Source organism: Cololabis saira, chromosome 5, assembly GCF_033807715.1.
Source record: "Cololabis saira isolate AMF1-May2022 chromosome 5, fColSai1.1, whole genome shotgun sequence".
In the NCBI taxonomy this organism is placed as follows: Eukaryota; Metazoa; Chordata; class Actinopteri; order Beloniformes; family Belonidae; genus Cololabis; species Cololabis saira.
This window is the reverse complement of record NC_084591.1, coordinates 28,298,590-28,318,852: the sequence shown is the minus strand read 5'-3', so window position 1 is coordinate 28,318,852 and position 20,263 is coordinate 28,298,590. Positions and strand designations below refer to the sequence as shown.

At 40.7% G+C, this 20,263-nt stretch overlaps 1 protein-coding gene across 1 annotated transcript in view; it reads left to right on the top strand.

The window, feature by feature from the left end:
* mrpl23 (mitochondrial ribosomal protein L23) overlaps window positions 1-20,263 on the top strand; it is a 51,963-nt gene that overhangs the window by 14,767 nt on the left and 16,933 nt on the right. Inside the window, exons 3-4 of the mRNA XM_061722568.1 lie at window positions 5,554-5,636; window positions 11,448-11,521. Of these exons, the coding sequence (XP_061578552.1) occupies window positions 5,554-5,636; window positions 11,448-11,521 (157 nt within the window). The remainder of the gene's footprint in view (window positions 1-5,553; window positions 5,637-11,447; window positions 11,522-20,263) is intronic.

The following is a 20,263-nucleotide window of genomic DNA, read 5'->3' as shown; positions in this document are numbered from 1 at the left end:
CTTCTTAGCAGTTTTCCTCCGGTGATTAGAACAAAAGAGGCTGTAAACTTTAACAGCTCCGTGTTAAGCCTCATTTATGGTTCCGCGTTAAATCGACGCAGGGCTTACGCCGTAGGTTCAGCGTATGGTGCGCGTCGCCGCGTAACCCTACGCTGTAGGCTCTGCGTCGGTGTAACGCGGAACCATAAATCAGCCTTTATGGTGCGCTGGAGAGGAGAGGAGACAGGGAGCTGGGTGGAGGGGGCGGTGATTTAGCGGGCCGTTACGTAACGGCCCGCCACCAAACCACATGCGCCGTTTTTGCACAGTTATGCGGAAAATCCCAGAAAGCACACAATACACTGAATGTTAAAAGTTCGTTGTTTTTTGGGTGTAATTGATGTCAAGACACCCAACAAAACACAAAAAATCAAGAAAAATGTGTTTTTCATGTCACAATCCCTTTAAAGAAAACACGTTTGAACTGGAAATAATGGTAATAATCTTGAGAATGGGAAATATCGAGAAGCAAATAGAATTGCTTGGAAATTATTAAGCTGAACCAACTAAAATATGTTAGGATAGGTCTGCAGACTCCAACACTCTTCTGGCTTGCTTCACCAAGGAAATCAGATTTATTTCATCAATGCATCTGTTCCATCTTTCAGTAAACACATAAGGCTTTATATCTCCCACATACACTTAGTGTTGAACAATTTAGAGCTGTATAGCTTTATAATTTTTTTCCTGACAATGAAGCCAGGGTGCTTATTTAAATCTGCTTCATAACAACAGCCCATAATTGCATCTAATCCATCGTCTGTGTCGTGTGATGAGTCTTGTGTTTGGAGTTCCCTCACCATCTTGGCTGGGAAATCTTTGTAGCACGTGTGTTTGGGTATAAATATATGCCAGTTGCTGAGGAACGATGTCTTTAGCCTCAGCAGTTCCTGGAGACAGGTTTTTATTCTTTAAGGTGTGAAAGGTTAGATTGAGTCAGATGGGTGTTTATACTTGGATGATGGTCAGATACAGCTTTCATTACTGTTTGAGACACCCCACTCTTTGTCTAAGTTTAGCCTTGTTTATGTACTCTGTTGACGTGACATTTTCTCCTCAGCTTTCATGCCAAGGCTTTCTCCCAGACTGGGTTGTAGTTTGTAGCTAAAATGGGAGCCATGTCAGATTAAACACCTTTAACTGTGGTGCACAGTATTCACCTGTGCTTGTGTTGAGAGCTACATAAATCCACGAATATGATGTATTCCACTTTGGAAAATTTTAAACACTCAATGAAAAAGTGCTGCACAATGAGGAAGTTTTAAAAATAATCCTGTTATAGGAGAAGGAAAATAAGACCTAAATGGTATTTGCCTTTAAAAATAGCCCATAATGACTAAGACGTGATTTTTGGCCTGCATTGCTAATTGTTACAACTTGAAACTCTATATTGCTGTTTACTAGCACATGTTCAGTTTAATTAACATGTTAAGTGATTGCTTGTTTCTACAGAATACTGTGAACAAATGGGAATCAATCCGCAGTTCCTTCTTTTCCAGACTCTCACTATGACTTTTAAAATGTGTGTGAAACTCCTCGCAAAAGTCCTCCTTCTGTTTTATTGTGGTCCTAAATTTTACAACTTAACACAAAGTACTAAAAGTTGTAAAAACAGATTACTTTGTGTGTAAAAAAAAAAAACAACAAAAAACCCCCCCAAAAACAAAACTCACTTGCTATACTTTGTTTAGTCAATACATTTTCAATCAAAACGTTTGAGACGTCTTTTTAATATTGATAGTGAATTGATGGGTAACTAGCTGATAACCCACAGTGTACACGAAAAGCAGTTAATGTCTTTCTAGCAACATAGTTCAGAAAATTGGTTACGCAGCTGTGCAGGCCAATCACCTCACCTATTTCTCACCAAGCAGTATTATTCTTGTTTTTGTTACAGTAATTTTCTTGATGCAAGAAAAATTAAATGAATGAAATGTTTACAAAGCCTTTCTTCCATGGCTCTATAGAAGTTTATATCCATCCGTAAAGAACTGCACTTCCTTGTGTGGAACAGTAGGGGGTACAGTACATATATTTCAGAAATTGAAAAACATAAAGTGCCAGTGAGACAGAAATCACTTTACACTTAATGCTGTGTTAAAATTAAGGTTAGGTCTCAGTTGTTGATGCATTTATTTTCCATTCTGTGATGTAATGTATTTGTTGTATTCAACATTTGTATTATCTTTGCATAGATACAATGTCATGTTTGTTCTAATAGAAAATGTGTAAATATTGGTCATTTGGTAATTGGACTTTGTATGTTTGATAGTGTTTTTCTAATTTATTGTGTGTACAGTTTACTTGGGCTTTCAGCTGTTACGTCCCTTTTCATTAAGCATATTAACTTGCACAGCTGCGCCAAGACTTGATTCATATATACCATATCTCAGCTTTTTTGGTAGCTGGATAACTCGAGTGGTAAAAATAGTACATATTTGGAAAATGGTCTGCTCATTAATCAGGATCAGCATTCCCTATGTTAATGATCCACATGAGACTTTACAGTCCCAAAGCCACTTTCCTCTCCTCCAGTTTCCTGCCCCTGCTTTCTAGGAAAACTTGTCTCAGAGCAATCAGTCTTTCTTCCTCTCATGATCTCAAGTACCCCTGGTCACTGCACTACTTCACTTCCATCTGGCAGACAGTCTGCAAGAGTGGTTATAGGAGGAGGTGGGTACAAATGGATCACAGAGAGACATCTGAATGAATGTCTATCTGCTCTCAAACTTTCCACAGGAAAACAAGTTAAAGTTTCTTTTGTACAATGATTTGGTTACATGAAGAGACAAATATTTATTTAGGGAACATATTGTTAACCTTTTTAGAAAGCCCAACATGTGGATGGCTTGTATTACAGACATTGATCTTGTTTCATGCGTCTATCCCCTTTTTAAGTCTAGTTTAGACACTTTGCAAATGAATAATTAAATTAGTACTTCCATCTTTTAATCAAAAGAAGAAAAAGCTTTGTTTTGACAGATGAGTTTGATTAATACCTAACAATTGTTTTGATATTATTCAGTCTCAATTCTACCCCTAAAAGGTAACTTAATGTTATGAGTGATATCTACTTAAAGGGGACCTATTATGGCAACTAATACCTATTTTAAACAGGCCTTGAATGTCTTAAAAACAAGCTTTTGATTGTTTTTGCTAAATAAATTAGAAATTCAGCCTCTGAGACATGTCTTTATCTTCCCATTCTCTAACCTCCTTCTCTATGCGGGATTCTGAGTGGGCGGGGCTATGATAATGAGGCACTTTGCTGATTGGCTGCCTGAATGACGCGATACACCGCTACGAAAAAATGGTGGAAGCTCCGGCCGGCGGAGTTAGTTGTGGGCGTGGTTTCACGCATCGGAGGCCAACCTATGTAAATCGCATTTTGGTTACGTAACGACGGGAGCAGAATCTGAACGGCTCGTAGAAGCCACATCACACTGGACGGCTAATACGGGCGGCTGTACAGACACTGCAGAATTTGGTTGCTTTCCTCCTTCTCTGAGTTGGCAGGTTGAGGGGAGACCACTTTAAATATGTTAAAGCAAGAAAATCACGTTTTTCATAATAGGTCCCCTTTAAGCACAGACAACAGTAGGATCTCACTATTAGTTTCACAGATGAGAAGATGTGGTAGAACTTACTTTTACATGTCTAATTGGACAGAGATGAAATGGAGATTTAAAGGCTATTCAGGTAGGGTGTGGTATGGAGAGGGGCTGCTACAGCTTTGGAGCAAAGGTCCACATGCACAAGTCCTATCTGTTCAGGGTGCAAGTTGCGATGCGACCAAATGTTGTGGAAATGGATCGCTTCAGATGCATTGATAAGTAGGAGAAGATCATCTGAAATAAGGTCTGAGGATGTAGGTCCATGATATCCTCAGACCAAGGGGCTTGCTGATCCGACGCAAACCTATACCGTAAATGAAGAACTTTGTAGTTCCTCGACTGACCACTGGGGTTGCCTCCAAAGCTGGTCACTCCTCACTGACTCCAATATTAAACTGTCCAACCTTGCAGCAGAAATACACCTGCTTACCACAACCTGTTTCAAAAAAAGGGTTTTGGTCTTAATGGCTAGATGTCACCATCCATGACAATTTTCTCTCTCCATGTACCCCATCAGGTGACATTATATGACTTCTTAAAGATTCAAAATAGACACATTCATTTTTACTGAAGAACTCAAGGCTGTCTTAAAGAATGAGGTGAGGTCGAGACTTGTTTTTATTGACCACTGAATAAGAATAGCTATTTTTATTCTAGTTGTTTGATGAATCTTGCACCTCTGTTGTGCTCTAGATATTACATATGAATAATATGATCTGACATTGTTTAGTTCCTATCCAACCCCTTTATTTCAATTAAAGTTTTATTTATTTTCAGTTTTGCTTATTGGTAAGTGGTAATATGTAGAAACCCCAGTATGCTATATAAGAGTGAGAACTCAATGGAAAATTGGCCCTCCCCTAAGGGTCTGTCTCTGAAGTTGATGTAGAAAACAGACTTTCTAGAGCCACTACTTTAATTCAAACGTTTTCAAATGTAAAAATATTTAAGCATTTTGAATGTAGAATTCCTTCTCTCAGTACACTACAAATTAAAGCCTTCTTATTTTGTATCAGTCAGCTTTGCCAAAGTTTAGCTTATAGTTTAGGAGGGAAGTTGTTTATTTGTACAGCCTGTAAACATGTATTACATTACTCGTGAGCATGAAGTCTTTTCGTATTCTCTGACAGAATTTCTGTATGCATTTCTTTTTAACCCAATATTATTTTAGCCGTTCCAGGTATTGTATTCTGCCGTTTACTTTGAATATCTGTTAATATTACACTGCCCTGCTTTGTCAAAGAAACACATGAAGTGATAGAAGACACCATATCCAAGGCACTCATGTCAGACCACAACGTCGCTATTAAGCACTTTGTCTGACGCATTTGAGAAGTGCTTTCCACCAGGCTAATCCAATTGGCTAGATTGATTAGCAGTTAAAAGCCTCTCTTCCTCTGGGCAGAGGAGTCTCTTTCAAATGCTACCCAGTGAGCTACCTTTAACTTGGCTGTCCCAGCAGATCAGTCGGTGCCAGGTCCACTTCCTGTGTAGGATTTCACTAGGCGAGATCAATACTTACAGAAAGCTAATTGGATGAACACTGACACTCACATTTCTCCACTATTTGCTATATGGTCCATGCAGAGGAGCTGAATGTCAGTTTCCCCGGAGTGTCCTGTCCTTTAAAGTAACGACTACAGACATTATGGGAATGCAGTTTGGAAATGTATTATTTCTACATGTGGATGTCAATGAGGTGAATGTTGTGCTGCATGATGAAAAACGATCCAACATATAACCTTGGAAGTGCTAAACTGCAGTATCAGATATCATCTCTGACTCCCCAGTGGTCACACTTGCACATTCAAATTATTCCTAAGGACACAAACATCCTAATGCTGAAAGCTTTTTTGTCTTTTTCTTTCTCTTTCTATCTGTTCTGGATATATCTGCACAGGATGACCAAATACGACTTAAAGAACTACTTGGAGAGGATCTATAACATCCCTATTGGAGTAATCCGGACCAGGATACAGTTTGGTAAGTCTCATCATACAAGTACAATCCCAATTCCCCAAAAGGTTGGACGCTGTGTAAAATGTGAATAATAATAATAATAATAATAAATAATTATCAAATCTCATAAATCCAAATTTTAATCGAAATAGAGCATACACAACAGATCATATGTTGAAACGATGACATTTTGCAATTTTTTGTAAAATATGAGCTCATTTTGAAAATTAAATGGCAGCAACAAATCTCAAAAACGTGGAGCAACAAAATGCTAGAAAAGTAATCAACACAAATGAAAAATAACTGGAAGATCCTTCGACAACTAATTGGGTCAATTGCCACCAGGTGAGTGATGTGTGGGTATAAAAGGAGCATTTCAGAGAGAGCCTCTCTGATGTAAAGATGGGCCGAGGTTCACCAATCTGCGACAAACTGTGCTAAAAAATGGGCAGATTCAGGAGAATATTGCTCAACATAAAATTGTACAGACTTTGAAGATCCCACTGTCTACAGTGTTTGATATCACCAAAAAGATACAGTACAGAGGGACTGTATCTTAGAAAAAAACCTAGGGACTTTGACCTTATTTTGGGACCCTTTTTGGATTTTTTGCCTTTATTGGACTAGCTAAATCATCTACTGTATTAAAGAATGTGTTTTTTCAGGACTTGATTATTTACTTTATTATTCATTTGCTCCAGTATTATTATGCATATGTGAAAAGAAGCTAAATGATTTTGAATGATGTAATGTATTGACCATATGAGGGAGGGAAGGGGAGAGGGTTGTGTTGTTGTATTTATTTATCTATATATATTTATTTATTATTATTTTTTTTTTCTTTATTTCTTTCTTATTATTATTTATTTATTTTTGTTTAATTATTGTTATGAAAAGTTAAAAAAAGGGGGAAAATGTTGATATTTCTATTGTTATTGTAAATCTTTATTTAATTTTTTTATTGCCCTCAATAATATCTATTAAAAAAAAAAAGATACAGTACAGAGAATCGGGAGGATTCTTTCAACACAAGGGACTAGGCTCAATTTTGTGAACACAGTTTGCTTAGAAAATCCACTAATGCCCCTTTTGCACTAGTCCTTACTCGGCCCGACTCGGCTCGTCACGCCTCTACCCGTTTTGTCCCTGTTTGTTTTTCCACAGCCAGGGGAGAAGTGGGCAGGTTGGGGTGAAGCTGCTGTGACGTACTCGATTGCGCAACCGCTTTGTTCATGTCGGCGTTGATCAGAAATCAGCTGGAGCCGCGAGTGGCTGAGAGTAAAACAGCCCGTCTACATCCCTTTTTTAATTCTCTCCTCAGCCACCAGGTTTATGAACATCTGCACCTCAGAGTTGGATCACCAAACAGACGTTTTGCGCTTTATAATAAAATCGCCGCGAGCCGTGGGTCGCTCTCGCTCTGACTCCCGCTTCCTGATTCAAACGTCTGCCGGCCCCGCCCCCCGACCAATCAGTGGCGCGGAGGGTGGTGACGTCAGAAATAGTCCCGGCTCAGCCCGGTTACAACCTCGCCAGAATAGTTACAGAAAAAGTATCTGCTTGGAGCGGCTCTACCCGTCTCAGCCCCTAGTGCAAAAGCGCAAGACGGTGCCGTGGCAGGTAGAACCGAGCTGAGGCGGGACTAGTGGAAAAAGGCCTTACGCATCTGGAAAGGCACCATCAATGTTGAAATGTACATAGAAGTTTTAGGGCAACATATGCTCCCATCCAGGCAACGTCTCTTTCCTGGAAGGCCTTGCAAATTTCATCAAGATGATGCTTAACCACATACTGCATCTATCACAACAACATGGCTTCGCAGAAGACGAGTCTTGGTGCTGCTTGCAGTCCAGACCTTTTACCAATAGAGAACATTTGACACATCATGAAACCAAAAATCTGGTGGTGCAGGCCCAGGACTGTTGAGCAGCGAGCCAGCACCTTTGCTAAAGCTGAAGCTAAGTTGATGTGTGGAGCGCATTTCACAGAACAGATGAACAACAACTGAAACAAATACACCTTAAGTTTTGAAGGGATCTCAGTGAAAAATGATTTTTGTTCTTAATTTTTTTGGACGTGTGAAAATAACTTTGATCTTCCAATTATCCCAGCACTTATCCTAAATATTTCATCTACTTTTGCTAATTATATTCTGGTTATAGCTTGTGGAGTTCACAGAAGGAGGGCTTTGGGAAGCATAAAGTGTAATCAATTCTGTTTTGGACCCTGTCAGCGATGGTTAGCAGTGATTACCAATTTCAGACGGTCTTCCATTGACATGCAGCAGTGGGAGTGTTTTCCAGCGGCGAGTTGCGGTGGTGGTTAGCATGCCTGGGTCTCCTTTCCCCCTTCACACACACAGCTGCTTATCTGACAATCTGCTGGTGCAGCACTCCAGCCTCCAGCTGTCCCAGGACACCCCATGCTCTCTCCACACAAACGAATAGTATTCACTCGTAGCGTCAGAGCCGAAATTGCTTCATCTCCACAGTCATCCCATCCCCAAAATCTCTGCTCCTGCTCCTTGTCAAGAATGATTATAGACACATGACTGGTGTTATACCATTGATTTAATAATCCTATTGGATTTTTATGGGAAAAAAAACAGCTTAGGTTTGCATGGACTAATTTGGGGGCTTCTTACAATTCTTGGAATTTTCAAGTTTTTGGAGAAATGGAAAGAGAGGATATTTGGATGACCTGATGGTGCTGATACTCTCATCATTTCCTTCGCTGTGTCTGAAGGACCAAGAGGATCCCCCTCTACCTCTGGAGGAGAGACTGAGGTGTCATGCCGAGCGGAAGTATGACAGGGGTGATGTGGAGAACCATTTAACATTGTTTGCTAGGGTTGTGTCATTAGAGGCTCTGGGCGGAAAGAGCACCCCTTGGTGAAGTGAGCTGAAGGAAAACGGTAAGCATTTAGGGGAAAAGATTGGGAAAGTGAAGAAAGGGCGGCTCAGGGCCCCCGGTTATCCCGAGGTGCGTCACAGAAGGTATCCCTGTCTGCGTCAGAGGTTCCACTCCATTGGCAGTGTAAAGACAAGACCAGGCTGAGGAGAGTAAGGGGTGCAAAACAACCCTTTCTTCTCTCCTTGTGCAGCAGGGCTATTTTGAAAGAAGTTACCATGGTTACCTCTCCAGTCTGGGATTTGTAACGTGATAGCTGGTTGCCAAACCGCAATCTCAAAGTGGGAGAAATTGTGCTTGCGTTTGCGAGTATTGTATGAAAGCTCTGTCTGTACGTCTTTATGTGTTAGGAAAAAGCTACACGAAGTGGAAGAAGCATAACTTTGCGTCCTTTCAAGGTGTGAAATTGTGCGTGTGTGTGTTTATGTCATGTTTTCTTGACCTGTCAGGGTCTTACCTTGGCCTTTTGAAAGGTTGTTGCATTTCCCTGTGGATTTCTTCAGCAACTTAAACACAAATACTAACACACACACACACACACACACACACACACACACACACACACACACACACACACACACACACACACACACACACACACACACACACACACACACACACACACACACACACACAGAGGCAGGGACATAGTCTTTCTTACCCCTGTCTCCTACCCACACAGGGGCCTCCACTTACCCATGATGGTGTGGAGGGGGTGTTTTACAACCTCGCTTAGGGCTTTCCCTGAGCTGTGGACTGCCTGGCTCGTGATTACTAGCTTCACGTACCACACACACATACACATACATATATGCACACACAAATGAGTCATTACAGTGGAATGTTTCCCTTGTTTTTCATGTCATAAACTGTTCCCATGGCAATGGCAGTTTTTCAAAGGGCCCGTTGACTTGACCACCAGGGTCTTATTGAGATTATTGAAATTTGATGACATGCCATTACCCCTCAGTGATCTGATTTTTCATACGTAAAGATTTAGATACCTGCAAGAAGTTTATCAAAAATCTGCAGAAATGTCACCTTGATTGAGATGAAACAAGGCTCCGAGTGTGCCCATACTCACATGCGTAGACCAACAATAAGCAGCAGCCCAATTCCGCTGTCTTTCTGGCAGGAGGGAAGACAATGTAATCGTCTCATCTGCAGTTGGGCACCTCCTTGTCAACAAGAATAGGTCCTGCTTTACCCAATTGTCACACTAAGGGCCCGATTTACTAAGATCCTAAATAAAGAGTACTAAATTGCGTGTGCACTGAAAAAGTTTGCGCGTGCTGTTGTTGTGTGTTTTGCGGGTGATCAACTAAGATAGCGTGCGCAATTGATAACAGGTGCAAACCGCAGTATTTAAATGAGGTGTTGCGTGTCTTACGGTTTGCGGCGCAAACTTTGCGCCATGGAGAGTGGATGGAAAAGCAGGATAGTTGCAAGCGCAAAATGAAATTTGACGAGTTGGAGTTAGAGATATTAGTGGACGAGGCAAATTGTCCACTAAAGGAAGGTGCTAATCTCCACATGCAAAAGGAGAAATATTTTATTTGAATGTTAAATCGAGTATTATTCAGCAAAAGGTTGCCACAGGAGGCACATTCATTTTTTTATTTGTGATAATAAATAAATCACGTGTTTTCATAGAGAAAAAAGTGTTTCATTGTGCGCCTATACTTGTTCTGCAGTTGTCACACCCCGGTGTTGTGCCGTATTCAGCACCCCTGCCGTGAAAAGCACCCCCTCGTATATTCAATGATAAGTAGACCAAGAAAAAAAACAACACACTGACACTTCAATATATTTATATATACACACTCACACAAACACATACTTAGGAGTTTATATTATATATATTTACAAATATTATGGAAGACAACACAGTAAGCAGGCTATTAATTAATGACATCAATAACCATTTACCCCATTTTTTTTTTTTTTTTTTTTACCCGAATCCAGCGCATTTAAACATGAATCATTAACACAAAACTGGACGCTAAAGAGAACATGGACAACAGAACATGAACAGAACACGGAATGAGAATATAATTTTTGTCAGACGAGGGGGTGCTTTTCACGGCAGGGGTGCTGAATACGGCACAACACCGGGGTATGACAACTGCAGAACAAGTATAGGCGCACAATGAAACACTTTTTTCTCTATGAAAACACGTGATTTATTTATTATCACAAATAAAAAAATGAATGTGCCTCCTGTGGCAACCTTTTGCTGAATAATACTCGATTTAACATTCAAATAAAATATTTCTCCTTTTGCATGTGGAGATTAGCACCTTCCTTTCGAACGTTTTAAATACAGACGCAATCACAATCCACGCAAAAACTTTCTAGCTTGGTAAATCTCATTGCGCGTGGTAAATGGACCAATTTGCATTTTCCCCTCCCAGTATTTAGGATTTCTGGCGGGTACGCCCCATATTGATTATTCATCAGGGCAAAAGTACTAAATGGATTGCGTGTGCTATTTTGCGCATTTGAGAGACGCAGTCCTCTTTGCACGCTGTTAGTAGATCAGCTGGCACTTTGGTTTGCGGGTGCTGTCAAGTTTGCACACGTTTTTACACACGCAAACCTTTAGTAAATCAGGCCCTAAGTATTTTGTTTTCTACAGGAAAAAAATGCAGTAAATGTGTTGTTCAGACAAGAGTTATATAACTTGTGCAGGTAAATAAACTGTTAGCTTAATTGGCTTATTTGTTGAATTGTTGTAGCTCTGTTATTGCTATCCTAATTAAAACCTGCAAAACAGAATACCGTATATGCAAGTTGGATAAAATGTTATTGTCCTGGTGTTGTTCAGACAACCTGTTCATAACTGCTCCCCAGCCACTTTTTTTTTTCTCTTTTCTGTTGGGCAACAAAAGAAAAACTTGTGTTGTTGTTTTCTGTGTTTCTCAGGGTCCAATAAGAAGAGGAACCATCTCCATCAGAAGGTCAAGCAGCCAGACTATAAAGTCGCCTACATTCAGTTGGTGAGGAAACATGAAACACACATACCGACTCACACTCAGAATACTTTTTCTTGGAAATACATGACTCCATCTGTGTGTTTAAAGTAATGGCCTTCCTTCATTCAGAGTTTTATTGGTGTTAAAGACTTAAATAGTCACAGTACCCTAACTGCGACTCTGTAAGTCATCATGAAATATCATTATGAAAAGTGTAAATTTGCTCATGTGTTTAATTGTATAAAACATGCAGGATTTGCAGCTGAAAATACCCCTTTTCTATATGATCAGGCTTATCATTACAACCTCGCTTAGGGCTTGGGGCGGCAGTAGCTCAGGTGGTAGAGCTAGTCGTCCAATGATCCGAAGGTCGGCGGTTCGAATCCCGCTCTGTCCCAGTTTGCTGTCGTAGTGTCCTTGGGCAAGACACCTTACCCACCTTGTGTGAATGTGTATGAATGTTGGTGGTGGTGGTATGAATGAATAATGATCTCTGTAAAAGCGCTCTGGGTAGGGATGTTAATAATTAAACGATTTTCGATTAATTGCCGTTATGAAATTACCCGATTAAAATTAACAATTACAATTAATCTATTTATTTATTTATTTTTTTCGTTTAATTTCACCAGCTGGTATTACGCCCGGACCACATTTAATGCGACACAACGTGCTGCGGCGCGCACATAAAGTTAGAAGAGAGAGGTGGATATGTTTGGTTTTAGTAACATGCTCAGGCAATGAGTCTGCAATGGCCCAGACGGGAGACACATGTAGCTCAGTGCTTAACTTTTATTTTTAATCCACTTTATATTCTTCTGGTTGTTCTCCGATATGCTCCCCTAAAGCCTGAATTATGGTTCCGCCTTAAATCGACGCAGAGCCTACGCCGTAGCCTACGGCGTAGGCTCTGCGTTGGTGTGACGCGGAACCATAAATCAGCCTTCACCCGGTACATACATAGGTTTCTCTAAACATCTGTCCCCGCTACAGTTTTAACTAAAAGAAAATGTGCTCCAATACAGCAGGTCTCATCATTTTATTTTGAACACTGCCAAAACTCTAACTTAAAACGTAACTAGAACTTAAAATTTGCTTGACACAAATGACACTATTATGGCTGCTGCTACTACTAATAGCCTTGAAGTGCACTTTATATTATATTCCTTGTGGTACAAAAATGTCTTTTTGTTACTTTTGTATCAAATAAATATTTGATTAAGGAATACATTAAAATGTCCTTTGTATTTTATATAAGCAAAAAAAATTATGTTTGTATCTCAGATGAGGGAAAAACGCCGCTTATCAACTAATCGATGATCGATCGATAAGGTTATCAACTGTCAATTAATGAAATAATCGATAATTTGCATCCCTAGCTCTGGGTGCCTAGAAGGGCGCTATATAAATCCAAGTCATTATTATTATTATCAAACTGTCTGCGTTACAAAGAACTCCTACAGGCTTCTTGCTTGACTTTTTATAGTAACATGCATGGTAACATCATAGGAACATCAACACTGTCTTCACCGGTCTCTGTGGCCTGCTGTGTGTGGGAATGACAAGCTGCAGCTGCTGCACGACCCAAAACGATGTAGTAAACATTGAGCAGAGCTGTCTAATGTTCATTCGGGTCAAACAGAGTGGAAAATTTCTTTATGTGGTGAGTTAGATAATAGAAAATAAGTGTGGAAAGAAAGTTGGGCAATCACTGTTTTGGCTGTTTGTTTAATGATACAATAAGTCAGATTCTTTTGAAAGTCATATTCTTGTAAATGACACCCAAGGCTACTGTCCATTTTTGTTGACTAACATAACTGCTGCAGTTTGGACTATACGGACTATAGTAAGTCGTATGTTGATTTTACCAGATCCAATGTGCTAAGATTGCTGACACAAATCAGTGTAATGAAGCCAAAGCTATCAATTTCTGAAAGGTGCTGAAAGAACCAAGATTGCCTCACCAAGTCAAGTGTGATACACAGTAGGAGGCAGACACCTCATCTACTTCATTTCAGTAACAATCACAAACACCTGGACCTTAATTATTTATTTATTTGTTTGTTTCTTTCTTTTTTTTGAGTTTAAATATAATACATTTAGCCTTCAACATGGGTGGCATGGACTGTTTTGAGTAGTGGACTTGCCAAGTAAATCAGGTGAGATGGTTGAGGTTTTTTAATATGGTCTCGAAGGGCAGCTGTCCTTTGATAAGGTGAGGTTGCACAACTCACTCCTTATATGTGCATACAATTTAACAATGATGTTTATGTACTTATGCAGTCGCATATCTCTGCTTTGCATCTCTCTTGTTTGTGGTTCTCACACTGGCTTCTTTAGAAAGCAACAGTTTGGGTTCTTGGAGAGCCTTTGGTTGAAAAATTATCTTCTGTTACATGTCAGAGCTATTATAGTAAATATTGAGATACGGTTATTATCTTTTCATTGCACATCCCTACTGCAAGGCTTTTGGTTCAGGGGTTGGGTCGCTGAGGCACCTCGCCACGACTGCTACCCAGACCTCATTACACCAGCCTGTCATGGTCCTTCCTGCAGGTGGTGAGCCCACAGGAAGGCGGGCACCTCCAAAACCGAGGCCATGGTTCTCCACCGGGAAAGGGTGACATGCCTTCTCCAGGTGGGGGGAGAAGTCCTGCCTCAGGTGGAAGAGTTCAAGTATCTCGGAGTCTTGTTCACGAGTGAGGGAACGATGGAGCGGGAGATTGACAGACGGATTGGTGCAGCGTCCTTAGTAATGCGGTCGATGTACCGGACCGTCGTGGTGAAGAGGGAGCTGAGTCGAAGGAAAAGCTCTCGATTTACCGGTCAATCTTTGCTCCTACCCTCACCTATGGTCATGAACTTTGGGTAGTGACCGAAAGGACAAGATCACGGATACAAGCGGCCGAGATGAGTTTACTCCGCAGGGTGGCTGGACGCTCCCTTAGAGATAGGGTGAGGAGTTCGGTCACCCGGGAGGAGCTCGGAGTCGAGCCGCTACTCCTCCACATTGAGAGGAGTCAGCTGAGGTGGCTTGGGCATCTGTACCGGATCCTCCTGGACGCCTCCCTAGGGAGGTGTTCCAGGCATGTCCCTCCTCCCTAGGGAGGTGTTCCAGGCATGTCCCACCGGGAGGAGACCCCGGGGAAGACCCAGGACACGCTGGAGAGACTATGTCTCTCGGCTGGCCTGGGAACGCCTCGGACTCCCCTCGGAAGAGCTGGAGGAAATGTCTGGGGGGAAGGAAGTCTGGGCATCTCTGCTGAGGCTGCTGCCCCCGTGACCCGGTAAGTGGTGGAAAATGGATGGATGGATGGACGGTTATTATCTCGTATAGTCCTCTGTCCTGTTATGCCATAGATTATATGTAAGCAAATATGTGTACCGTGGTAGCGACGTGTCAACTCAGACTCATTCATTGCGTCACAGTTGTTGCCTTCACATCTGTGTTTGAGGTGAGCTTTGTGTCAGGGACTGAGGGAAGTCCATGCCTGCACATTTTGCTAATGCCTGTCATTAGCCTGTCTAATGCCTGTCAATCTTTGAAATCTGCCAAAATATCAAACAAGTCACTTGTTTAAGTGCTTTTGATGTAAATGTGAAAAACGAAGAACCGTTGTTTTGTGCACGGTATTCTGATCTTATGCAGATAAATCAACAGCAGTGTCAAATCAAATCAAATCAAACTTTATTTATAAAGCACCTTTCATACATAAAATGCAAAACAGTGCTTTACATAAAACAAATAAACATAACGTATTAATGAGTAGTAAGATCCAATAAAAATAGGGGTGAGCATAAAAAAAGAGTTAAAAGAGTTAAATGAGTCAGTTAAAAGCCTAATTAAAGAGATGGGTCTTGAGCCTCTTTTTAAAAACATCAACTCTTGTCGTCACCTGTTTACGCTACGCCGCCCGCCGGACTGGGAACCATCACTCTGGAAATGGATGAACAATAAAGTGGTGTGTGTGTTGGTGTGTGTGTAAATTTGTCAGTCCTAGTGATACCTTTTGTCCTACAAGACATGCACAACAATCACAGGTGTGAAGCTCCTGAACAACACACCCACACATACCCCTGAGATGTATGCTTCGTTCGTGTATGTTGAACCCTAGAGTAGTTTTTTTGTTTTTTTGTTAAAAGAGTGTCATCTGGTCTCTAGTTACAGTTATGCCAAAAGTTTCTCCAGTCATGCTCATTTAGCAGTGAACCGCTATCATGACTGCTCCGTGTGCTTCCGATGCCTTGATATAAAACTGTATAGCCTTCCTATTTTTCTGGCAGGCTTCCAGAAAAATATGTCCCTCAACTGTCTTTTCTACCTCACTTTCTTCTGTGCACTCGCACACACAGAGCCCCAGAAAAGCCCTCCTTTCTTTTGCAGCGGTTGGGAGAAAACAAGATTGTTCCTAATTGACACCACATGTGGGAGAGTGTTCTGTGGGTAGATGCTCACACCGCGGTCCCCCCAGTTCAACAACCCTCATCCTCCCTGCTCCCCTCCTCTCTCTTCCCCCTCTCCCTTCATCAGCTAATATTGAGGCAGTAATACGTTTGTGTACTTTCTCTTGCTCTTTACTCTTGGTCTGTGGTTACGAGAGGGGTGGGGGGGGGCTTCCATCAGCGGGGTTCCGTGACGGCCATTTTCCTCAGGCTTAGGGGGGGACCCCACTATCGGTGGAAGGAACAGTAATGCACGTGTGAAATGTGCATTACGTGTGGGAAAGTGTTTATATGTGTGTGAGGGGCTGAGAGGGGTAAACAGACGAGGTGACTAAGGCCGTGATGGAGTCATGCCAGAGTAGGGAGGTCCGGAGATGGGGTAAAGGAATCGAGGGAAGAGGAAGAGACTGATGGTGTGAGACAGGGTGGTGGTGCTGGGGTGACAAAAACAGCAGTCCAAAATGAAAAAATCTTAAGTCTATTTCATTGCTTTACAGGCTGACGGCCGTTCAGAAGGATCAGTGTGTTTAAACCCAGACAGCTTTTACGCACCGCTGTGCTCAGAGTAACACTTGGTTCAGATTTTCGCAGTCAACTCATATTGTTCCGACAGTTTGATGCCGTAAAGGGTGGATGTTGGAAAATGTGATTCTGGATTGCACTTTTTGACCTTGGTTGTAGACATTACTTCATATACAGTTGTGCAATTAGATTTCTTGTCTGGTTCACAGTTCTTTTGCAATAACACCACTATTTATCTCAAAGATAACGGCATCGTTATTGTGAAAACTTCTGTGGCTTTTTTTTTTTTTTTTTATTGCCCCTTTTTTAAAAGTTGACTTAAATTTGTGATGCACCCTGTAGACTAGAGAGCAAATATCTTCATGATACAAGTAAGTCTCTCTCTGGTTTATTCCTGTTGGATTCTCCTGGTCCATCACAGCTGAAGTGTGCTGTGCCACCATTTCCACTTAAACTTTGCTTCTAATTGAAACCTTTGTCAAAACGCTGGTGCTCTCCATTTCGTGGGAAGGGTCCCCCTCTTCAAATTATAGTCATTTTTGAATGTTTTCAATCATTGTTCGATAATAACATCGTCAGTCAAATATTTACAATGAAGCACTCTGCCTGGCATGTAAATGAAAAGGTTGTCATGAGTTTCGGTGGAGGCAAAGGGTTTTTTTTCTTTCTTTGTAGTGGGAACTCATTTGCAAGCAAGCTTTTAGTGGCTGGTGTGAGTTGCACTACTTCAGCGGGTTGAGTGCTTAAAGCGAGGGTTGAAAGCTATCGACTGGTGATTTTGAGGGCGTGTAAGTAAAAGTTGTGACTATTCTCATTATTTGAAATTATTGTGTCTCCGCTGTAAATGGCAGCTAAGCTGTTTTACACACCACCACCAGAATAGTTCTCTTAAGTGTATGTGCAGATATTTATGTCTAGACTTTCTTTGCATTTTTTGTTCCCACGTATATTTTACATTACAGTATTCCCACAGCAAGAAATTACTTCTTCTGGAAAGCAGGGTAGTGTACAGCAACCAGAGCATGGTCTAAAAATTGTACAGTACAAATTATTGCGCTTAGCTTAGAGTTCTTCTATATGAATACTTTTTCTTAAATTGTCTTTATCGATGCCAGTTGTATTTTGTCATTCACGATATCGACTAGCAAATGGTAGTACAAGGATTATAATAATTATTATAATAATAATAATAATAATAATAATAATATTATAATAATATATAATAATGGTATGAAGAGGCGACTCTTGTGCAAAGCGGTTGTTGGGTTTTTTCCCCCCCTTTTTCCTCTTTTTGTTACGGGGACTTGCTGCACATCCGTTTTGGTTTCCAGCTGGATTGGTTGCTGCTAAAGTTAGCATTCCCCCTGAGTTTACCTGATATAGAGCAACAAAAAATCAGGAGGAAATAAGCCAATCCAGTTTTGAAGGCAAACACTTTTACACACTTTAAATTTTAAGGTTTTTCAGGGGATGATTGAACTGGGTGCGATTTTATTTATTATGTGAAAAAATAAAAGCAGACTTGTGTCTCCCACAAAGGGTTGAAATGCGTTAAACAATGTCAAAGTCCAGCTGCCCAGCAACGGACCTGATATCACGCTGCCAATCTACAAATTCACCTGTGTCTTCTTACAAGACCCACGTCAATACAATGCAGTCGACGACAGTGTCTTCACTTCATTACACAGTAAGATATACTAAGGTTATAAAGCACTGACAAGGTAAAATGTTTGGAAGCCTTTAAGTTACTGACTCTTCTTGCTAAAGAAGACAAGTTGGAGATTCATGCTCAAGTGGGGTGCTGCTGCATCTGTGTCAATTAACTTTGTTAATGAAAGGAAACACCTTAGTCGTAGTTTTGTACAAAATTGGAATCTACAGTACATAATCCAGAATATACTGTTTCATATACTTTGCTTCATAGATTCTTTGTTGTTGTGATTGTCCTCTTAGGATAGCTTAAGTTGAAGTTTCAAAATGAGCTTCCTATTCTAAAAAGCTTTTACTGACAAAATCAGTATTTGGAGAAGAGTCTGCACAAAGTACTAGTAGTGTGAAGCTTTTGAATGTATAGTCAATCATTCATTTACTAATAATCATGTAATGCAAGCTGTAATCATTTACATTATCCTGTAATGTTAAATGCCATCAGATGTAAGTCTGTGTTTAAAAAAAAAACAAAAAACGTTTGTTTTTCCAAAAAAAATCTTAAGAGTACAAAAAAATAAATGAATTTGTCTTTAAAATTATGAAGCGACTTTTGAGTAGACCCAGACTTAGAAAAGTAAAAGCGCACATGTTGCATTCGGTCTGAATGTTTTAGAAGCAGACCTGTTTCTCACACACAACCAGTTTAAGTCCTGTCATGCATACCTTCTGGACAACTTCTCATCAAATTAATTCAAAAGGTGTCAAGGTTTCTTTGAGATGCTTTTGTCACCGACAGCAATGCAGCGGACAAAGTTGTGGTCGTCACTCTCACTGCGCCCCAAAGCAATGTTCTGACCTAATAAACCACAGAACAAAAGAAGATATAGGGGTTGGCCAACTTGTGTACAATGTGTGGCTTAATTCAAATTGCAAAGTTCCCCATGTTTCCTTCTACTGCTTTCTCCACCCACATTCAATACACATGGAAGGTATTACTTGTACTGAAGGAGAACAGACAGCTAAAAAAGAAAGAGAGACAAACATTGTTAGAGACTGATTGGCAAACACGGAAGACTTGTGTGACACAGCTGAAAAAAGGAGATGGGAGGGGTATGGGGAGAACAGCTGTATTCAGTCTCCTCTCTGTTTGACTGACACTAGATGGCAACATTTTGCTGTATACTTTCTCTTATTAGGCTCCCTTCATCTCCACTCTATTATTGACTCTGTTACTTAACAATAGATATGTTAGTAGTGTGTGGTTGGAGAGGTATTACGAAGCCCTCCAATGTCGTCCCTGCTCTCCGCTTGGAGTCGAACCCTCTACTCTATGGCGCTGGAGGTGCTGAATCAGGGCTGAACGGGAAATCTTGCTTATCTGTGTGGAATTTTATTATTTTCAACTATTTTGGATCTTGCTCGCCCCTGGTCTCCTGCCCTCCCTCTTCCCTTTCCCTTTTCACCTTGTCACGCAAACGCAGGCTTTCCTCACACAGCCTTGCCCATCTACAGCTTTACTTCCTTCCCTTTCCCGATCTGCCTCACCCTTGCTTATCACACCAATTAACATTTTTAGCATCTGCAACTTTTCTCTCAGTTCTCCCTTCCTCTTTGTATTGCTCTCATTTGTCTCCCTCACTTGGGTCTTGGTGAAAAATAATATGAAAATTACTTGGATTCATTTTCTCCCTCAAGGAGTTCTTAAACTATGTAAACCAATCTCTTATCTTTTTTTATTATTTGAAGCATGCACATCAGTCAAAATCAGTAGATAAAGGGACAATTTAACTGTCTGGGTATAGCTTGAAACTCTTACTCACAACAAAGATGTGGTCTATTCATACATGGTAACAATCATACTTATCCTATTTAAATACATTTAATGTTGTTTTGTTTATTCCTTTTAATAAACCATCCAGGACAGGATTCATTTGGAAACAAACAAACACAACTTCTGTCCCCTTAGGTTTAGTTTTTATTAAGGTATATTGCATCATGGCCTCCACTCAAGGGAACAACAGTGTAAAACAGAAAGAACAACTACTTGAACAAGTGTACACTGTGACCTTATGTTTTCTTTAATTTTGATTTATTGAAAGCATTGCCCAGGACCGGCACTGCACTCCAAGTGTGGAAGAAAAGGTCTGTTTTACA